This window comes from Caretta caretta, chromosome 2, assembly GCF_965140235.1.
Source record: "Caretta caretta isolate rCarCar2 chromosome 2, rCarCar1.hap1, whole genome shotgun sequence".
Lineage (NCBI taxonomy): Eukaryota > Metazoa > Chordata > Testudines > Cheloniidae > Caretta > Caretta caretta.
Genome location: NC_134207.1, coordinates 46,722,804 through 46,741,066, shown reverse-complemented (window position 1 = coordinate 46,741,066; position 18,263 = coordinate 46,722,804). Strand labels below are relative to the sequence as shown.

The 18,263-nt window shown below is 44.5% G+C and overlaps 3 protein-coding genes across 5 annotated transcripts in view; 2 read left to right on the top strand and 1 right to left on the bottom strand.

Moving 5' to 3' along the window:
• Positions 1–18,263, top strand: part of DECR1 (2,4-dienoyl-CoA reductase 1) — a 307,653-nt gene that overhangs the window by 235,656 nt on the left and 53,734 nt on the right. The window lies entirely within an intron of this gene.
• Positions 1–18,263, bottom strand: part of NBN (nibrin) — an 89,900-nt gene that overhangs the window by 62,141 nt on the left and 9,496 nt on the right. For all 3 annotated transcript variants that reach the window (XM_048841160.2, XM_048841158.2, XM_048841157.2), the window contains exons 4-5: positions 13,042–13,201; positions 2,060–2,163 (exon numbers count right to left, since the gene is read on the bottom strand). In XM_048841160.2, the coding sequence (XP_048697117.1) occupies positions 2,060–2,163; positions 13,042–13,201 (264 nt within the window). The remainder of the gene's footprint in view (positions 1–2,059; positions 2,164–13,041; positions 13,202–18,263) is intronic.
• Positions 2,662–4,665, top strand: LOC142070748 (uncharacterized). The gene is made up of 2 exons (XM_075124724.1): positions 2,662–3,531; positions 3,919–4,665. Exons 1-2 carry the CDS (start codon positions 2,952–2,954, stop codon positions 4,437–4,439), a joined length of 1,101 nt encoding a protein of 366 aa, XP_074980825.1. The 5' UTR covers positions 2,662–2,951; the 3' UTR covers positions 4,440–4,665.

Sequence of the window (18,263 nt, the reverse complement as noted above, 5' to 3'; positions counted from 1 at the left end):
AAACTGCAAGTTCACATAAGTTTACTATAATGCTTCTTCAATGATGCTATACTCCATTGAGAATTGTTTGATTTAACAGCAATTTTTCTTTAAAACATTACAATAATGATTAGCTTCAGACATATTAAGGCAAAAATTAAACCTCTCTTCCTGGCTTTCCAGGAGCCCTTCAACATCTAAAACAGTCTCCATTTATCTGAGACAATCAAAGAAAACCCAAAACAAAAACCCCAATCCCTCCACCCCCACCTTACCCTCCCAGTGATTTAATCTTGAGTCCATTACTCACAAATTTAAAAGAATATATGAAGGAAAAACAGGATTGCTTAACTATAGAAAATGAAAGATGGCTTCTCAAGGATCTTCTTCCAATAAGCATGTTAGAACTCAGCATACCTTATTTTTCTTATATCATAAATCCTAACCACTTCCATGTATTGTTTTGACTTTATTTTATATTGTCTTTAATTTCAAAGCATATCAAAGGTAACTAACACCCCTTCCACTTATGATGTTTAATGACAGACTATTAATGAGGCAAACATATTAGGTAAAAATTAGTAATAGAAGAACAGCACCTACAGTTACACTAGCTAGCATAAAATTACAAGATCTATTCATCTTCATGATTCAGAGTTATTGCCCGTTTAAGATTAAACTTAACAAAGAAAAAAGGTTTATAAGAGCATCCATATGTGGAACTGTTCTAGAATAACTACAGCACTTTAAATTCATACCCTACCTTATTCCAGAATAACTTCTGTGTAAATAAGCCATGAAGTGCGTAATGCTTTTTGTCTGAAGCATTTGATATCAGCTGAAGGCAGAGGTACGAGAGCAGACTAAAATGGACCATTAGTCTTTTCTAGTCTGACACTATGTTCTTAAATTTCTAACAACGTGAAATATACATGACCAAATGACAATCTCAGATGCACTGGCATGAACTAAGTGTAATTTGCATTGGGTAGTCATGTGATACAGCCAAGTACGCGCCCTGTTGATCTTGTAAAATGAGGTACTCCACAGGCACATCATCTGGTTACATAAGATAAAAAGTGATTCTTCCATATGAGATCATGACCTAGCCCTTGTTATCTAGTGGCGTATTAATCTTATTTTAACTTCAGACAAAAGCACAAAAATTTGATATTTCAGGCAACTGAACATATTTGGGCTATTTCTGTTAATGACCAAAGCTTAAAATGAACCTAGTCTTACAAATTGAAAAAATGGTGAAAGAATAAGTTTTCAAATTGAGATAAGCTTTATATAATTATTTTAAAACAAGACAATTAGATTTTTCATGTATCTATTCCCAAAAGAGTATACATGCTGCTTTGACTATATTACCATAGAGATCTCTATGGCAACCTCTGAAAATGAGGCCTAGGTAGAGCTAGTAGCATCTCTAAGCAGCTAATGAACACCAAGAACTCACATTTATATATTAAGATTTTTAACTCCTCCGGGTTCCAGGCAAGAATATTACCAGAATGTAAAATGTTTCAAATTAAGCAGTCTGCTGCAACTCAAATTATTGCAATCAAAACTTTCTTTGGTGCTACACTTTACTTCTTTCCACAGGGCAAGAAGGTGAATTACAAAAAAATACTGAATTGATCACAGCTTCTTTATATTAGTTGGAATTAGGACTTTTAATAAAAAAAAGGTAAAAACCTCTCCATACTCTGGAAGACATAACTAGAACAATGCTATTATACATTAATTTATCTCTTTTATCAGGTAGTTATGTGCCATATAAATGCATATGTTACAACAAGTAGATGTCAGAATATCCTGAGGTGCTGAATAATACAGACTATTGCATATGCAATAAGACATGGCAGTTACAGCTAAACAGGACAAGCTTATGGGGCTTCTCATGATAGGAGTAAATAAGTATTTATCTGTAATATAATGGTATAACTTCAGAAAATAGGTGCTGAAAAACAAAAATGTGAAAAGATGATTATCTAGCCCGCAAGTAATGTAAGTATTAAATTAAACAAAAACCCAGTTAAATGCAACTTTGTTGTACTGAAAACATGCCATTTACCTTTCCAGTTTTGGCAACTGCTGTTTGGATTGAATGGCTCTGATACATTCCACAAAGTACTCTGGCTTTATAATTGGTCGATTGCAAATCAAAGCGCATATAGTCTGAAAAGAAGGAAGATTCATTACCACACTTAACAATTCAAGCACAATATGCTGTCACACAAAAAACAGTATTGAAATCTAATATTTATATAAGGTCTCAAATGTGGAATGTGTGTTACCTAAGTGCATGATCATTCTACTCGGGCTAATGTAAACAAACAAAAAAAAGTTTTGTTCTTACACCCACTTATTCTTTATCATTGGAATTATGTTGACAAAAGCCATTAAATGGAATACCCTTTTTATTACTAACCTACCAGCGAGCAATCTTTAAAAAAAATTAGAAAAAGGAATATCAGTGATGCTATACAAACAGACTTATTTCGCCACAGAAGAGCCATACATGCAAATTTACAAAATAGAATATTTAGATATCAAATTGCAGGTAAAATGACTGCTAACATCTCTTTTCTATGTAGTTGTTTGAAATTTCTAAGCCCTGGTCTACACTAGGACTTTAGGTCGAATTTAGCAGCGTTAAATCGATTTAAACCTGCACCCGTCCACACAATGAAACCCTTTATTTCGACTTAAAGGGCTCTTAAAATCGATTTCCTTACTCCACCCCTGACAAGTGGATTAGCGCTTAAATCGACGTTGCCAGCTCGAATTTGGGGTACTGTGGACACAATTCGATGGTATTGGCCTCCGGGAGCTATCCCAGAGTGCTCCATTCTGACCGCTCTGGACAGCGCTACTCAGATGCACTGGCCAGGTAGACAGGAAAAGAACCGCGAACTTTTGAATCTCATTTCCTGTTTGGCCAGCGTGGCAAGCTGCAGGTGACCATGCAGAGCTCATCAGCACAGGTGACCATGATGGAGTCCCAGAATCGCAAAAGAGCTCCAGCATGGACCGAACGGGAGGTACGGGATCTGATCGCTATATGGGGAGAGGAATCCGTGCTATCAGAACTCCGTTCCAGTTTTCGAAATGCCAAAACCTTTCTGAAAATCTCCCAGGGCATGAAGGACAGAGGCCATAACAGGGACCCGAAGCAGTGCCGCGTTAAACTTAAGGAGCTGAGGCAAGCCTACCAGAAAACCAGAGAGGCGAACAGCCGCTCTGGGTCAGAGCCCCAAACATGCCGCTTCTATGATGAGCTGCATGCCATTTTAGGGGGTTCAGCCACCACTACCTCAGCCGTGTTGTTTGACTCCTTCAATGGAGATGGAGGCAATACGGAAGTAGGTTTTGGGGACGAAGAAGATGATGATGAGGAGGTTGTAGATAGCTCACAGCAAGCAAGCGGAGAAACCGGTTTTCCCGACAGCCAGGAACTGTTTCTCACCCTAGACCTGGAGCCAGTACCCCCCGAACCCACCCAAGGCTGCCTCCTGGACTCAGCAGGCGGAGAAGGGACCTCTGGTGAGTGTACCTTTTAAAATGCTATACATGGTTTAAAAGCAAGCATGTGAAAGGATTACTTTGCCCTGGCATTTGCGGTTCTGCCTTTGCAAAAGGTTTCTGGGGAGGGCAGCCTTATTTCGTCCTTCATGGTAGGACACTTTACCACTCCAGGCCAGTAACACGTACTCGGGAATCACTGTAGAACAAAGCATTGCAGTGTATGTTTGCTGGCATTCAACCAAAATCCGTTCACGCGGTGGGAGGAGGCAAAATGCGACCTTGTAAAGAAAGCACATGTGCTATGTATGTAATGTTAACAGCAAGGTTTACCCTGAAAGAGTGTAGCGACTGTTTTATAAAATGTGTCTTTTTAAATACCGCTGTCCCTTTTTTTTTCTCCACCAGCTGCATGTGTTTCAATGATCACAGGATCTTCTCCTTCCCAGAGGCTAGTGAAGCTTAGAAAGAAAAAAAAACGCACTCGCGATGAAATGTTCTCCAAGCTCATGCTGTCCTCCCACACTGACAGAGCACAGACGAATGCGTGGAGGCAAATAATGTCAGAGTGCAGGAAAGCACAAAATGACCGGGAGGAGAGGTGGAGGGCTGAAGAGAGTAAGTGGCGGGCTGAAGACAGGGCTGAAGCTCAAATGTGGCGGCAGCGTGATGAGAGGAGGCAGGATTCAATGCTGAGGCTGCTGCAGGACCAAACCAGTATGCTCCAGTGTATGGTTGAGCTGCAGCAAAGGCAGCTGGAGCACAGACTGCCACTGCAGCCCCTCTGTAACCAACCGCCCTCCTCCCCAAGTTCCATAGCCTCCACACCCAGACGCCCAAGAACGCGGTGGGGGGGCCTCCGGCCAACCAGCCACTCCACCACAGAGGATTGCCCAAAAAAAAGAAGGCTGTCATTCAATAAATTTTAAAGTTGTAAACTTTTAAAGTGCTGTGCTTAAAGTGCTGTGTGGCATTTTCCTTCCCTCCTCCACCACCCCTCCTGGGATACCTTGGTAGTCATCCCCCTATTTGTGTGATGAATGAATAACGAATGCATGAATGTGAAGCAACAATGACTTTATTGGCTCTGCAAGCGGTGATCGAAGGGAGGAGGGGAGGGTGGTTAGCTTACAGGGAAGTAGAGTGAACCAAGGGGCGGGGGGGTTCATCAAGGAGAAACAAACAGAACTTTCACACCGTAGCCTGGCCAGTCATGAAACTGGTTTTCAAAGCTTCTCTGATGCGTACCGCGCCCTCCTGTGCTCTTCTAACCGCCCTGGTGTCTGGCTGCGCGTAACCAGCAGCCAGGCGATTTGCCTCAACCTCCCACCCCGCCATAAACGTCTCCCCCTTACTCTCACAGATATTGTGGAGCACACAGCAAGCAGTAATAACAGTGGGAATATTGGTTTCGCTGAGGTCTAAGCGAGTCAGTAAACTGCGCCAGCGCGCCTTTAAACGTCCAAATGCACATTCTACCACCATTCTGCACTTGCTCAGCCTGTAGTTGAACAGCTCCTGACTACTGTCCAGGCTGCCTGTGTATGGCTTCATGAGCCATGGCATTAAGGGGTAGGCTGGGTCCCCAAGGATACATATAGGCATTTCAACATCCCCAACAGTTATTTTCTGGTCTGGGAATAAAGTCCCTTCCTGCAGCTTTTGAAACAGACCAGAGTTCCTGAAGATGCGAGCATCATGCACCTTTCCCGGCCATCCCACGTTGATGTTGGTGAAACGTCCCTTGTGATCCACCAGAGCTTGCAGCACTATCGAAAAGTACCCCTTGCGGTTTATGTACTCGGCGGCTTGGTGCTCCGGTGCCAAGATAGGGATATGGGTTCCGTCTATAGCCCCACCACAGTTAGGGAATCCCATTGCAGCAAAGCCATGCACTATGACCTGCACATTTCCCAGGGTCACTACCCTTGATATCAGCAGATCTTTGATTGCGTGGGCTACTTGCATCACAGCAGCCCCCACAGTAGATTTGCCCACTCCAAATTGATTCCCAACTGACCGGTAGCTGTCTGGCGTTGCAAGCTTCCACAGGGCTATCGCCACTCGCTTCTCAACTGTGAGGGCTGCTCTCATCTTGGTATTCATGCGCTTCAGGGCAGGGGAAAGCAAGTCACAAAGTTCCATGAAAGTGCCCTTACGCACGCGAAAGTTTCGTAGCCACTGGGAATCGTCCCAGACCTGCAACACTATGCAGTCCCACCAGTCTGTGCTTGTTTCCCGAGCCCAGAATCGGCGTTCCACAGCATGAACCTGCCCCATTAGCACCATGATGCATGCATTGTCAGGGCCCATGCTTTCAGAGAAATCTGTGTCCATGTCCTGATCATTCACGGGACCGCGCTGACGTCGCCTCCTCGCCCGGTATCGCGTTGCCATGTTCTGGTGCTGCATATACTGCTGGATAATGCGTGTGGTGGTTAATGTGCTCCTAATTGCCAAAGTGAGCTGAGCGGGCTCCATGCTTGCCGTGGTATGGCGTCCGCACAGAAAAAAGGCGCGGAACGATTGTCTGCCCTTGCTTTCACGGGGGGAGGGAGGGAACGGGGGGCTGACGATATGTACCCAGAACCACCCGCGACAATGTTTTAGCCCCATCAGGCATTGGGATCTCAACCCAGAATTCCAATGGGCAGCGGAGACTGCGGGAACTGTGGGATAGCTACCCACAGTGCAACGCTCCGGAAGTCGACGCTTGCCTCGGTACTGTGGAAGCTCTCCGCCGAGTTAATGCACTTAATGCACTTAGAGCATTTTCTGTGGGGACACACACACTCGAATTTATAAAACCGATTTCTAAAAAACCGACTTCTATAAATTCGACCTTATTCCGTAGTGTAGACATACCCTAAGGCCTTGTCTACACTACAGTCTTATAGACAAAAGTTAGGTTTCACTGACAAAGCAGTGGAGGTGTAAACACAACAATGGTCCTCCCACCAATTTAACTCTCCTGCTATGCCGATTTAATAAAACCACCCCGACAAGCAGCATACAGCTTTTTGCAACAACGTTGTAGACACTGCGTTTGCTTATGTCATTCTAAGTGGCCTCCAGGAGGTGTCCCACAATGCCCATCATGCTCACTCTGGTAAGCAGTTTCTACTCTGCTGCTCTGCAGTCAGGTGCACAGGCATACACCCCTCCGCCTTTAAAGCTCTGAGAATACTTGAAATTCCACTTCCTGTTTGCTCAGCATGGACAGCTCACATTGCATCTTCCCAGCTGACCATGATGGCTTTCTGCAGCAGATGCGCTCCCACCTGGAGTATACCAAAGTTGTTGAATCTGTTGGGTCTGTGGGGAGGGAAGACTGTGCAATCACAGCTCCAATCCAGCTGTAGGAACTCTGACACCTACAAGCAGGTTGCTCGTGGCATGGATAAGAAGGGGCATAAAAGGGACAAACAGCAGGGCCATGCTAAAATCAAGGAGCTCAGGCAGGCGTTCCAGAGGGCAAGGGAGGCCAACCGTTGTTCTGGTGCGGCACTGAAAACATGCTATTTCTACAAGGAGCTGCACGACATCCTCGCAGCAACTTATCCTTTATTGCCAGGAGCCCCATGGATACTTTGGGGGGAATGGAGGCAGTGGCCAGCGGAGTCAACCCCAAGGACAAAAATAGTGGATGAGGAGGTTGGACAGGCAACAGGCTCATCTGTTGGCAAGGTGAGCCAATACCTCTTTTTGATTCTGGAAGGGTGTAGCCTGTCCCAGCAGTCCAGCTGTGGCATGCCTGAATTGGTAAGTAGTCTTTGTTTTTTGATAGTGCACGGTCATATGATGTAGAGATGTTCTTTATTTTGTTACATGGTGCATGTGGGAGAAGGGATCGAAATTAACAACACTAGATACTGTTTGCATCTGCTTCAATTCCCTTGTGTGGCTACGCAGTGGGGGCCCTGCAGAAAAGTTGGTTAATGCACACTGAGATCTCCCAGGAATCCTCCGTAGAGATCTCTAGGAAACTTTCCTGCAGATACTCTGCAATTCTCTGCCAGTGGTTCCTTAGCAGAGCTGCTTTGTTTCTTTTCCCGTTATAGGAAACTTTGCAGTGCCAATCAGCAATTACTTCTGGAGTAAGTAAAACAGCACAAAGGCAAGAAGCATACAGACCTGGTCTGAAGCCGTACGCATGCAGGAGATGCACCCTTGCATCTTCGGTTACCCTCAGTAGTGCGATTTCAGTTTTGTTAGTCTCTAAGGTGACAAGTACTCCTCCTCCTTTTTAGTATTCATAAGATTGTCCCTAGGCACTTGTACTGATCCCCTTCTGAAACTACCCAGACCCGTTGTCCCATCTTGCACCACCACCCGCGGTCCGAACTCCCCATGTTTAATGTTTGACTGTGCTGCATGCTTGCCAAAGGAAAGTGAGAAAGACATATATGTAACTTTTAATTGAAGACGCTGAGTGCACAAACAATAATGACTCTGTGTATTGTTTCTTTTGCTTCTGCAGATGTGCCCTTGAGGGCCAGCTTCTACACACCAGCGGAGTGCCTCCGTCAGATACGGAGGCGAACGAGGAGAAAGGAGGACATGTTTGTGAAGTGCTGCAATCGTCAGATCAGGCAAATAGCGAGAACAGAGACAATAAATGAAAAACCAGAAATGGATAGCCAGAAAGAAGACGGGGCAGGAGCGGATAATAGAGGGTTGGGAGCGATGATAAAGCTTATGGATAAGGCCATAACAAATTCACATCTATTTTTATCAATTTCACGGCCAGACAGCTTTAAAATTGGTCAATTTCACATCTTCACAATCCGAATCCACCACTTGGTGCTTGTTTCCAGAGCCCAGCAGCAACGCTCCACCATGTGCAGCTGTTCCGTGAATGCGAACATCAATCTTGAATTGTTTCTTTCCACAGAACACAGCGGGACAGGCACCATGGATTCCAGTTCAGTTTCTTAGGTCATGACATACTGAAGAATCAGCCGCATTGTGTTCGTAATGTTTATCACAAGACTGGTGAGCAGTGTAGGATCCATGCTTTCAGGCAGAGATGGTGGCTGAAAAGTTTACAAGGACAGTTTAAAAAATGGCGTGAAACGTAGTCGAAGGCCCTTGGAATTATAGGACGGAGAAAACTGCATCATGGGACAGTGAGCCCACCCCCGTAATGTACTGCAATCCCAGAATTCCTAGAAGGAGACGGTGGTGATTTGCACAGTGGGATAGCTACCCAGAGTGCACTGCTCTCTCTGTTGGTGCTAGAGCACCAACTGAGGACACGCTCCATTGACACAAATAGAAGGGAGTTTTATTCCCTGTAGAGGGAAGAAAGTTTGCTATAGATTAATTAAAGCACCTGAAGTCAATTAGAGCAACTGAAGCCAGTCACATGATAAAAAAACCCTGCTTCAATCAGACAAGAGGAGGAGCTGAAGCAGAGTGGATTGGTGTTGAAGCAGAAAGCAGTTTGGAGGGAAGCGCTGCAGTGGGCTAATAAGACCAAGACCCTAGGTAAAAGGACACCTGATTTGTGCAGAGGGAAGGTAGGAAGCCCCACAAGCTCAAGGGCAGGAGAGGGAAGTAGCCCAGGGGAAGGAACCGCTCGTTCAAGTGGTTTACTACTATCCCTAGGGCCCCTGGGCTGGGACCCAGACTAGAGGGCGGGCCCAGGTCCCTCCCTCTCCACTCCCCTCCTCTAGGACACTAGTGGGGCAGTTAATACCCCAGTTCAGGGGAAAGAAACGGTGCCACCTTCCCCTGAACTGGAAACAGAAGAAACAGCAGAGAAAGCGCAAGATCCATCATAGTAGTGCCGGCAATTTGCCAGTTTCAAAAAAAGACTGCCAGGGAACCCAACGGTCAATTCAAAGCCAAGCCACAGAGCTGCCACTTTGACAAAGAACTGCATGCCATATTTGGTGAAGTCTCCACCGCCATGGATACTTCTGAGGAGCCAGAGCTACATGCCCCGGTGCAAACAGCAAGGATGAGGATAGGGAACATCTGACCAGGGGGTCCAGCTGTGCTGCAAGCCAGGACCTGTTTGAGACTCCACTGCAAAGTCAGTCCTGGAGGTCAAGCATGGGTAAATCTGATGCCAGGGAAAGATCGTCAGGTAAGTGTATAAATGTATTTCCCATTACACTCATTCACAGTTATCAATTTTTCATTAATTTACTCATACTAAAAGTAGTAATGGTATAACAAAGAGGTAGCATTGTTATCTGCTTTTCATTCCCCAGAAGAGTGAGATGAGGAGAGTTGGAGTATGTGTCATGTGGAGCAATTTATTTATGTACACAGAGATATCCTTTGAATCCTCCTGAGGGAACCAAATGAAACTTTCATGGAGGTACTCTGCAATCCTCCTCCCAAGGTTTCTAGTGATGGCAGCCTTATTTCTTCCTCCGCAGCAAGACACTTCCCCACACCAGTCAGCAATAACTTTGGCAGGCACCACTGCAGTAAACAGGCTAGCAGCATACAGACCCAGGCAACTTCAAGATGCCATGAGCAGCTGTGATCTCTCTTCCTTTGTTACCCTCAGGATAACAGTTAACAATCACCCCCACCTCGTGGAAAATGGTGCCAGCATTCAGTGCCATAGCCCTATACTCAATTTCATGCAACTGAGCAACGTCTTCCTCATTTTCCTCATCCCTTGAAGGCCATCCTCACCCCGGCTGGTACTGTTAGTGGTACTGCACAAAAGCTCTCTGAAGCAGAAGTGTCAACAAGCATATCGTATGTGAAACTTTAGGAGAGCAAAGGAAGGGAGTTCTGAACCTTTAACTTTTGTTTTTCATTGTTACTATACTAACAATGGTACCTCTGTTTTATCTGCAGCTGCTGCAGCCCCCTCCGCACCTGCAAAACATCCGAGTCAGACAAGGAGAAAAAACAAGAGGACTCCAGATAACGTGTTTAGCGAGATCCTGCAAGGCAGTGCTGCATGGGGCTGGAGGGTGAGTATTTCAGACTGGAGAAGGAAAGAGCGGACAGGAGACAGACCCAGGAGGCCCATCAGGAAATGCAGAGGGAGATGCACCAGGACATAATGGGGCTTCACTGTCAGCAAATACAGATGCTGCAGACTCTTGTGGGCCTAGAGGTTCAACAATAGGCTCACCTCCCTTTGCAGTCCATGGAGAATTCCAGTACAGTAACTGCATATATCCCCCTCAACATTCCAAATGGCCGCAGCAGCTCCCCCTACCACTCCACACCAGGGGACCCTCAGTACAACCACAGCTTCACATACACATACAGGAACTGTGGCTCTCAGAGGTCAGTGTAACTAAAATGAACATAAATGTTCTTTCCCCTTGTTAAGTTCTGTTCCATTCATTTATTAAGTTTTTAATGTATTTGCTTTTAAATTGCAGAGATTTTTCTATGCGCTGGTTCTGTTACTCAAAATTCTATTCCTCGGGAAATAATTCATCTTTATTAATTCATAATATATGCTGCAGAATGTCTAGCAGCACCGAAAGTACCCACTTACTTGTTCTTGTACAGTGTGACAGAACTCATAGGATCACAGATAAACAGTTTAATAGTTATAAATAGTTATTAACAGTTTAATAGTTATACATGTAGTTGAATCTTTGCCTTGGTGCTGTTGAAATGGCTGGTACATTGCTTCATGAGCCATGGGAGCAAGGAGTAGGCTGAATCCCTCAGGATCACTACTCATCAATATCACCAATGGTAATCCGCCAGCCATGAAAGAAAGTCCCTGATTGCAGCTTTCTGAACAGTCCTGTGTTCTTAAAGAGACAAACATCATGTCCTTCCTTTACCAGCCAAGACTGATGTCAGTGAAGTGTCCCAATAATCCAACAATGCTTGCATAACCATGGAAAAGTAGCCCTTTCTGTTGAAATACTCTGGGGCAAGTTGGGCTGGTGCCAAAATAGGGATATTCATACTACCTATCACTTCACTGCAGTTTGGGAACTCCCTTGCTGAAAATCCATTCACTATGTCCTGCATGTTGCCGAGAGTCACGGTCCTGCATAATAGGAGACAATTAATGGCCCTGCACACTTGTCTCATAATAGCCCAGTGGATTTTCCAACTCCAAAATGCTACCAGTGAATGGGAAATCAATCTGGTGTTGCAAGTTTCCACAGTGCAGTCACCACTCATTTCTCCATGGTAAGTGCAGCTCTCGTCCGGTGTCTATGAGAGGGAGGATTGGGGTAACGTCGGCATACAGATCCAGGAATGTGGCCTTGCACATCCAAAAGTTGCAGTCACTGCTCTCATCCCAAACCTGCATTATGAGGCAATCCCACCAGTCAGGACTCATTTCTCAGGCCCAGGGTAGTGCTTCACCATTTGCAGCTGCTCTGAATAACCCTGAATTTTTTCTCTCTATTTCCCACAGCAATTTGTCCTCCACAAAATCATCATGTTCCCCACTGATGCAGTTCTTCTTGAAGCTCTGCAAATACAATAGCAGAAGACTGTGCATCCTGTGTTTGCAACACACATGACAACTGTGCAGAGCAGTGCATCTTCTGTCAGAGATGGCGGAGAGCAAGAAGGGATACACGGGTTTGCAGGATTTTTAAAGGCTCAAAAATTATGGTATACGGATGACATTATGGGATGGAGACAGTTGCATGCTGGGAACTTCACCCTTTGTTCCCAGTCACCCCTGCACAACTCATTTCTGCCCCACCATGCATTGCCAAAATGTGCCAAAAGACAGTGTGCTGGACAGCGGCAAGTTGCACCCTGGGATACCTAACTATGGCGCATTGCACTATGCATCAACACAAGCACTCCTTGTGAGTACACACAGTACAGATGCAAAGAGCCAAATATACAAACATACGAGTGTATGCAAATACAATAGCTTTATGCCAAAGTAACCTGAGTCAGCCAAACTTTGTAGTGTAGCATGGTCTTATCCAAACGTCTAATGAAAGCATCCAGAGTTACATTACATAGGATTTTCATACAAACTAGAAAGGACCTAAATTCTCATGTTTGAGGATAGAAACTAACCTCTAACTACAAGTTAGGAGGAAACTCTCCCCTTCCCCCCGCCACCGCCCCCACGGCCGGATTATTCCATAACCATTTACTACAGGGTTTCTTGCACTTCCTCTAAAGTATCCAGTTCTGGCTTCTATCAGACATTAAGGATAATGAATGTTATGGACTGCAACCCTAAGAGTATGATATAGTAACTCCTATGTTCCTCTGATTCCTACTTAAGTGGTCTGCTTCTTTTGCATTTTCAAATACCATAGCAAACAGAAAAAATAAAGCCCAGAAAAATACATCATGCACAAAAGTGGACAATTGCAAAATAGTTTAACTGCTAAACAGTTCAGACTCTTCTGATTTTAGTTAAGTGTTCATATTGAGTTTTTAAGGACTCTTTACTTGAAAACAATCATTTTCCTGGGTGTAAACCTGGCCTCACTAAAGTCAAGGAGAGTTTTGCCACTGACTTCAACAGCGTGCTAAGATTTCAGCCCATACATTTTCATATTGAAGTCACAAAATGTATTAACATACAGAAATTCAACCTACCTTAACAGTAACTTTCACTGATATCATGACAAGATGAGTACATTCTTCTGACCAATCATTCACAACAAGGCCTCCAAGCTGCAGAATAGCTTGATTTAAAGCAGTTTTCCCAGAAACCTCTAAACACGAGGAGCAGACAATCAAAGGTTCATATTCTACTCTGCAAGGAACAAGTTACAGAAGAGAATTGTCTAAATTAGGGCTGTCAAGCGATTAAAAAAAATTGTGATTAATCATGCGATTAAAAAAATTAATCATGCTGTTAAACAATAACAGAATACCATTTATGTAAATCTTTTTGGATGTCTTCTACATTTTCAAATATACTGATTTCAAGAAGAACACAGAATACAAAGTGTACAGTGATCACTTTATATTTGTTTTTTATTACAAAATATTTGCACTGTTAAAAAACAAAAGAAATAGCATTTTTCAATTCCCCCATTACAAGTACTGTAGTGCAATCTCTTTATCATGAAAGTTGAACTTACAAATGTAGAATTATGTACAAAAAATAACTGCATTCAAAAATAAAACAATGTAAAACTTTAGAGTCTACAAGTCCACTCACTCCTACTTCTTGTTCAGCCAATTGCTCAAACAAATTTGTTTACATTTGCAGGTGATAATGCTGCCTGCATCTTGTTTACAATGTCACCTGAAAGTGAGAACAGGCATTCGCATGGTACTGTTGTAGCCTGCGTTACAAGATATTTACGTGCCAGATGTAATAAAGAGTCCTATGTCCCTTCATGTTTCAACCACCATATCAGAACACGTGTGTCCATGTCTGCTCAATAACGATCCAAAGCAGTGCAGACCCATGCATGTTCATTTTCATCATCTGAGTCAGATGCCACCAGCAGAGGGTTGATTTTCTTTTTTGGTGTTTTGGTAGTTTCCGCCATGGAGTGTTGCTCTTTTAAGACTTCTAAAAGCACGCTCCACACATCGTCCCTCTCAGATTTTGGAAGGCACTTCAGATTCTTAAACCTTGGATCCAGAGCTGTAGCTATCTTTAGAAAGCTCACGTTGGTACCTTCTTTGCATTTTGTCAAATCTGCAGTGAAAGTATTATTATAATGAAAGTGCTCGGTCATTATCCGAGACTGCTCTAACATGAAATATCTGGCAGAATTTGGGTAAAACAGAGCAGGAGACAAAATTCTCCCCTAAGGAGTTCAGTCCCAAATTTAATTAAAACGTTTATTTTTTTTTTTTAAACAAGCGTCACCAGCATGGAAGCATGTCCTCTGGAATGGTGTCCAAAGCATACAGGGGCATACGAATGTTTAGCATATCTGGCAAGCAAATATCTTGCAAGGCCAGCGACAAAAGTGCCATGCAAACGCCTGCTCTCACTTTTAGGTGACATTGTAAATAAGAAGAGGGCAGCATTATCTCCTGTAAATGTAAACAAACTTGTTTGTCTTAGCAATTGGCTGAACAAGAAGTAAGACCGAATGGACTTGTAGGCTCTGAAGTTTTACATGGTTTTGGTTTTGAGTGCAGTTACATAACAAAAAAAATTTACATTTGTAAAATTGCACTTTCACGATAGAGATTGCACTGCACTCCTGTACTTGTGTGAGGTGAATTGAAAAATGCTATTTCTTTATCATTTTTACAGTATATTTGTAATAAAAGTTATATAAAGTGAGCACTGTATACTTTGTATTCTGTGTTAGAATTGAAATCAATATAGTTGAAAATGTAGAAAAACATACAAAAATATTTATAATAAATTTCAATTGGTATTCTATTTAATGGTGCGATTAAAACTGTGATTAATTGCAATTTTTTAAACTGCAATAAATTGTTTTGAGTTAATCATGTAAGTTAACTGCGATTAATCAACAGTCCTAGTCTAAACAGTTGAAGTGAAACATTATAGGCAGACGGAGCTGTCTGAAACCTGGAATTCCTGTCTGAAACATTCCTGTCTGGAGCCCCCGCAGGCAGCAAGCTGGGCAGCCCAGGGAGTCTGGAAGTCAGGCAGTTCAGGGAGCAGAAACTCCAAAGGTTCCCACTGCCAAGGAGCTGGGGGAGCCTGAAAGCCCTGGGAATCCTTACTCCAAGGCAGCCCTCCTAATTGGCTACCCTGAAGACAAGGAGACTGGAAGTTCAGGAAGGAAATTTATCTGGATCTTTTAAGGTCTAATAGCATCAACAAAATATGTCAAGTATACTGAATAGGACAGTTGATTAAAGAAAATACATACATAACTAACAAATGTCAAAGTAAAATTCAAGTTAAAATAGATGTTGCTTCTTTTAAAGCAGTGGTTCTCAACCAGGGTACTTGTACCCCGGGGGTACACAGAAGTCTTCCAGGGGGTACATCGACTCATCTAGATATTTGCCTAGTTTTACAACAGGCTACATAAAATGTACTAGCAGTCAGTACAAATTAAAATTTCATACAATTACTTGTTTATACTGCTCTATATACTATACACTGAAATATAAGTACAATATTTATATCCCAATTGATTTATTTTATAACGATATGGTAAAAATGAGAAAGTAAGCACATTTGCAGTAATAGTGTGCTGTGTCACTTATATTTTTGTGTCTGATTTTGTAAGCAAATAGTTTTTAAGTGAGGTGAAATTTAGGGGTTCACAAGACAAATCAGACTCCTGAAAGAGGTACAGTGGTCTGGAAAGGTTGAAAGTCACTGTTTTAAAGAATGTACTAATTTTGTTCACCCTAAGTTTAAATTTACACTGGTTAAGAACCCTTCATTCCCATTAAGTGTGAAATATATTTTTTTTTAAATTTGTTACAAGTTCAATTTTCTGTCCATTCCCTTTACATTTCCAGCACCGCTTCCTCTCTCTCCTGTTAGTGTAAAAAAATCCTTCTATACAGCTCCTCTAATCTGAATCTGCATCGCTCTTCCTCATCAAGTCTCCCATCCCTTAAATCTAGCCTGAGAAACCCACACTTTCTTCTTTGGCTTTGACTCAATTTCCCCCTCTGCTGCTCTATTAAAGAATCATATAGTACTGTAAGGGCTTTATCCCCTCATTGGTGCTGGCGCTAGAGGTGCTGCAGCACCCCGGCTTGAAGTGATTTCCATTATATAAAGGGTTTACAGTTTCGTTCAATGGCTCTCAGCACCCCGACTATAAAAATTATTCCAGCACCACTGCCTCCACAGTAGGAAGATAAAACCCTGGAACTGGGAGGAGGATTGGAAGGAAGGTAGAAAGGAAGTCCCAATGCCACAAGAAATATATCTCCATCTTCAAAATGCTAGGATTTTTGCAGGCAAATTATTGTGGATCCTGTCAGCATTAACTTTCCTGAGGGAGAGAAGAAAGCAGTAGAGTTCTGCAGTGTGGGGAGAGGAATTCTTAGTATGTCTGCTCCTGACAGCTGGAAGGCTAATAGCTATTAGAGCAGGGGTGGGCAAACTCTTCGGCCCGAGGGCCACATCTGGGTGGGGGATTTGCATGCAGGGCCATGAATTTAGGGCTGGGGCAGGGGGTTGGGGTGCAGGAAGGAGTGTGGAGTGTGGGAGGGGGCAGTGGTGCAGGGAGGGAGTGCAGGAGGGGCTCAGGGCAGGGGGTTGGGGTGCAGGAGGTGTGCGGGGTGTGGCGGGGGCTCAGGGCAGGGGGTTGGCGTACAAGCAGGGGGCTCAGGGCAGGGGGTTGGGGTGCAGGGTGAAGGAGGGGTTTAGGGTGCGGGCACCAGCCCAGGTCCACTAACCTGGACCGGCTCGGGGGTGGCAGCGGTGGACACCGGGGCCAGGGCAGGCTCCCTGCCTGCCCAGGCCCCAGCCCCATGCCGCTCCAGGAAGCGGCCGTCACCACATCCTTGAGGCCCCTGGGGGAGTGGGGGACAGAGGGCTGAGTGCGCTCCCCTTGCCTGTGGGTACCTCCCCCGAAGCTCCCATTGGCCAGGAATGGGAGCTTCGGGGAAGGTACCCACAGGCAAGGGCAGCGCAATCAGCCCTCTGCCCCCCTTCCCCCAGGGGCCTCAGGGACGTGGTGCTGGCTGCTTCCCGGAGTGGAGCAGGGCCCATGGCGCCACAGGGTGGCAATCCCGCTGGCTGGATCCAAAGCCCTGAGGGGCCGGATCTGGCCCGCAGGCCATAGCTTGCCCACCGCTGTATTAGAGAGATACAAGATTGTTACACAAATGTGGCTGTGTCTCTGAATGTCGTTTGCAGTGTTGCAGCTTTGTTGGTCCCAGGATATAAGAAAGACAAGGTAGATGAAGTAATATAAGCTTGTCCCTTCCATCACCAGAAGTTGGTCCAATAAAAGGTACTACCTTACCTACCTTGTCTCTCTGAATATCTTGATATATTAGCTAGTTTAAGGGCTAATCTTCCTCCTCCTTCTATGGCAAGAGAGGGAGAATGAATTAGCAAATTTTTGCATGAAGATGTTCCTAGTTTCTAGTTCCCTCTGTCCTTTGTATCAAAAAAGGGCAGATATGTCAAGCTGCACGAATTTCTTATGTAGCTTAGTTGCATATATTAATGGAACAATGACATCCAGTCATGAGAAAAAATATTATCAATAGCCAGCAATGGTTATCATTAGAAACTGGAGAGGTCGAACGATTGGATATTGTGCTGGGAATTATGCAGAATGATGCACTACTACACATGTGGCACAATCCATAGTACAGGGCTATGGCATATGAAAAGAGCTCTTCCAAATCTTTATAAACTGAGATAAAACCAACAGGCCCCTGTATGCTAAGTCATTTGTTTTCAAACTGGAAGGGGGGTGAAGAGCACAAAAAGGTTATTGGGGGGAGGGGGAAACAAGCTGGGGTATAGGACCATGGCCAGCCGGGTGTCTAGGCAAGGACAGGACAGTAGCTGGGAGAGCACACAGGGAGTCCTCAGGGGCAGGACTTGCAGCCCTTGCAGCAGCTTACTGCTCTCCCCTCCTCCCCTTACAGATTACTGAGAACTCCCTGAGTGCTCTCCTCCCTGCTACCCTGTCTAGGACACCTGGCCAGCCGCAGCTCCACATATGTTAAACCCTCAGGAGCTTGAAGGACTGAGGGCAGGGGGGAGATAGGACCAGGCCTCCTCACCGTCTCTGTGACATGCTGCCATAGACTCCTCCAAAGACGGAGCCAGCTGGATCCTAGGCCTCCGCATCCTCTCTGTGACATGCTGCCATGGACTCCTCCAAAGACGGAGCCAGCTGGATCCTAGGCATCCTCACCCTCTCTGTGACATGCTGCCATGG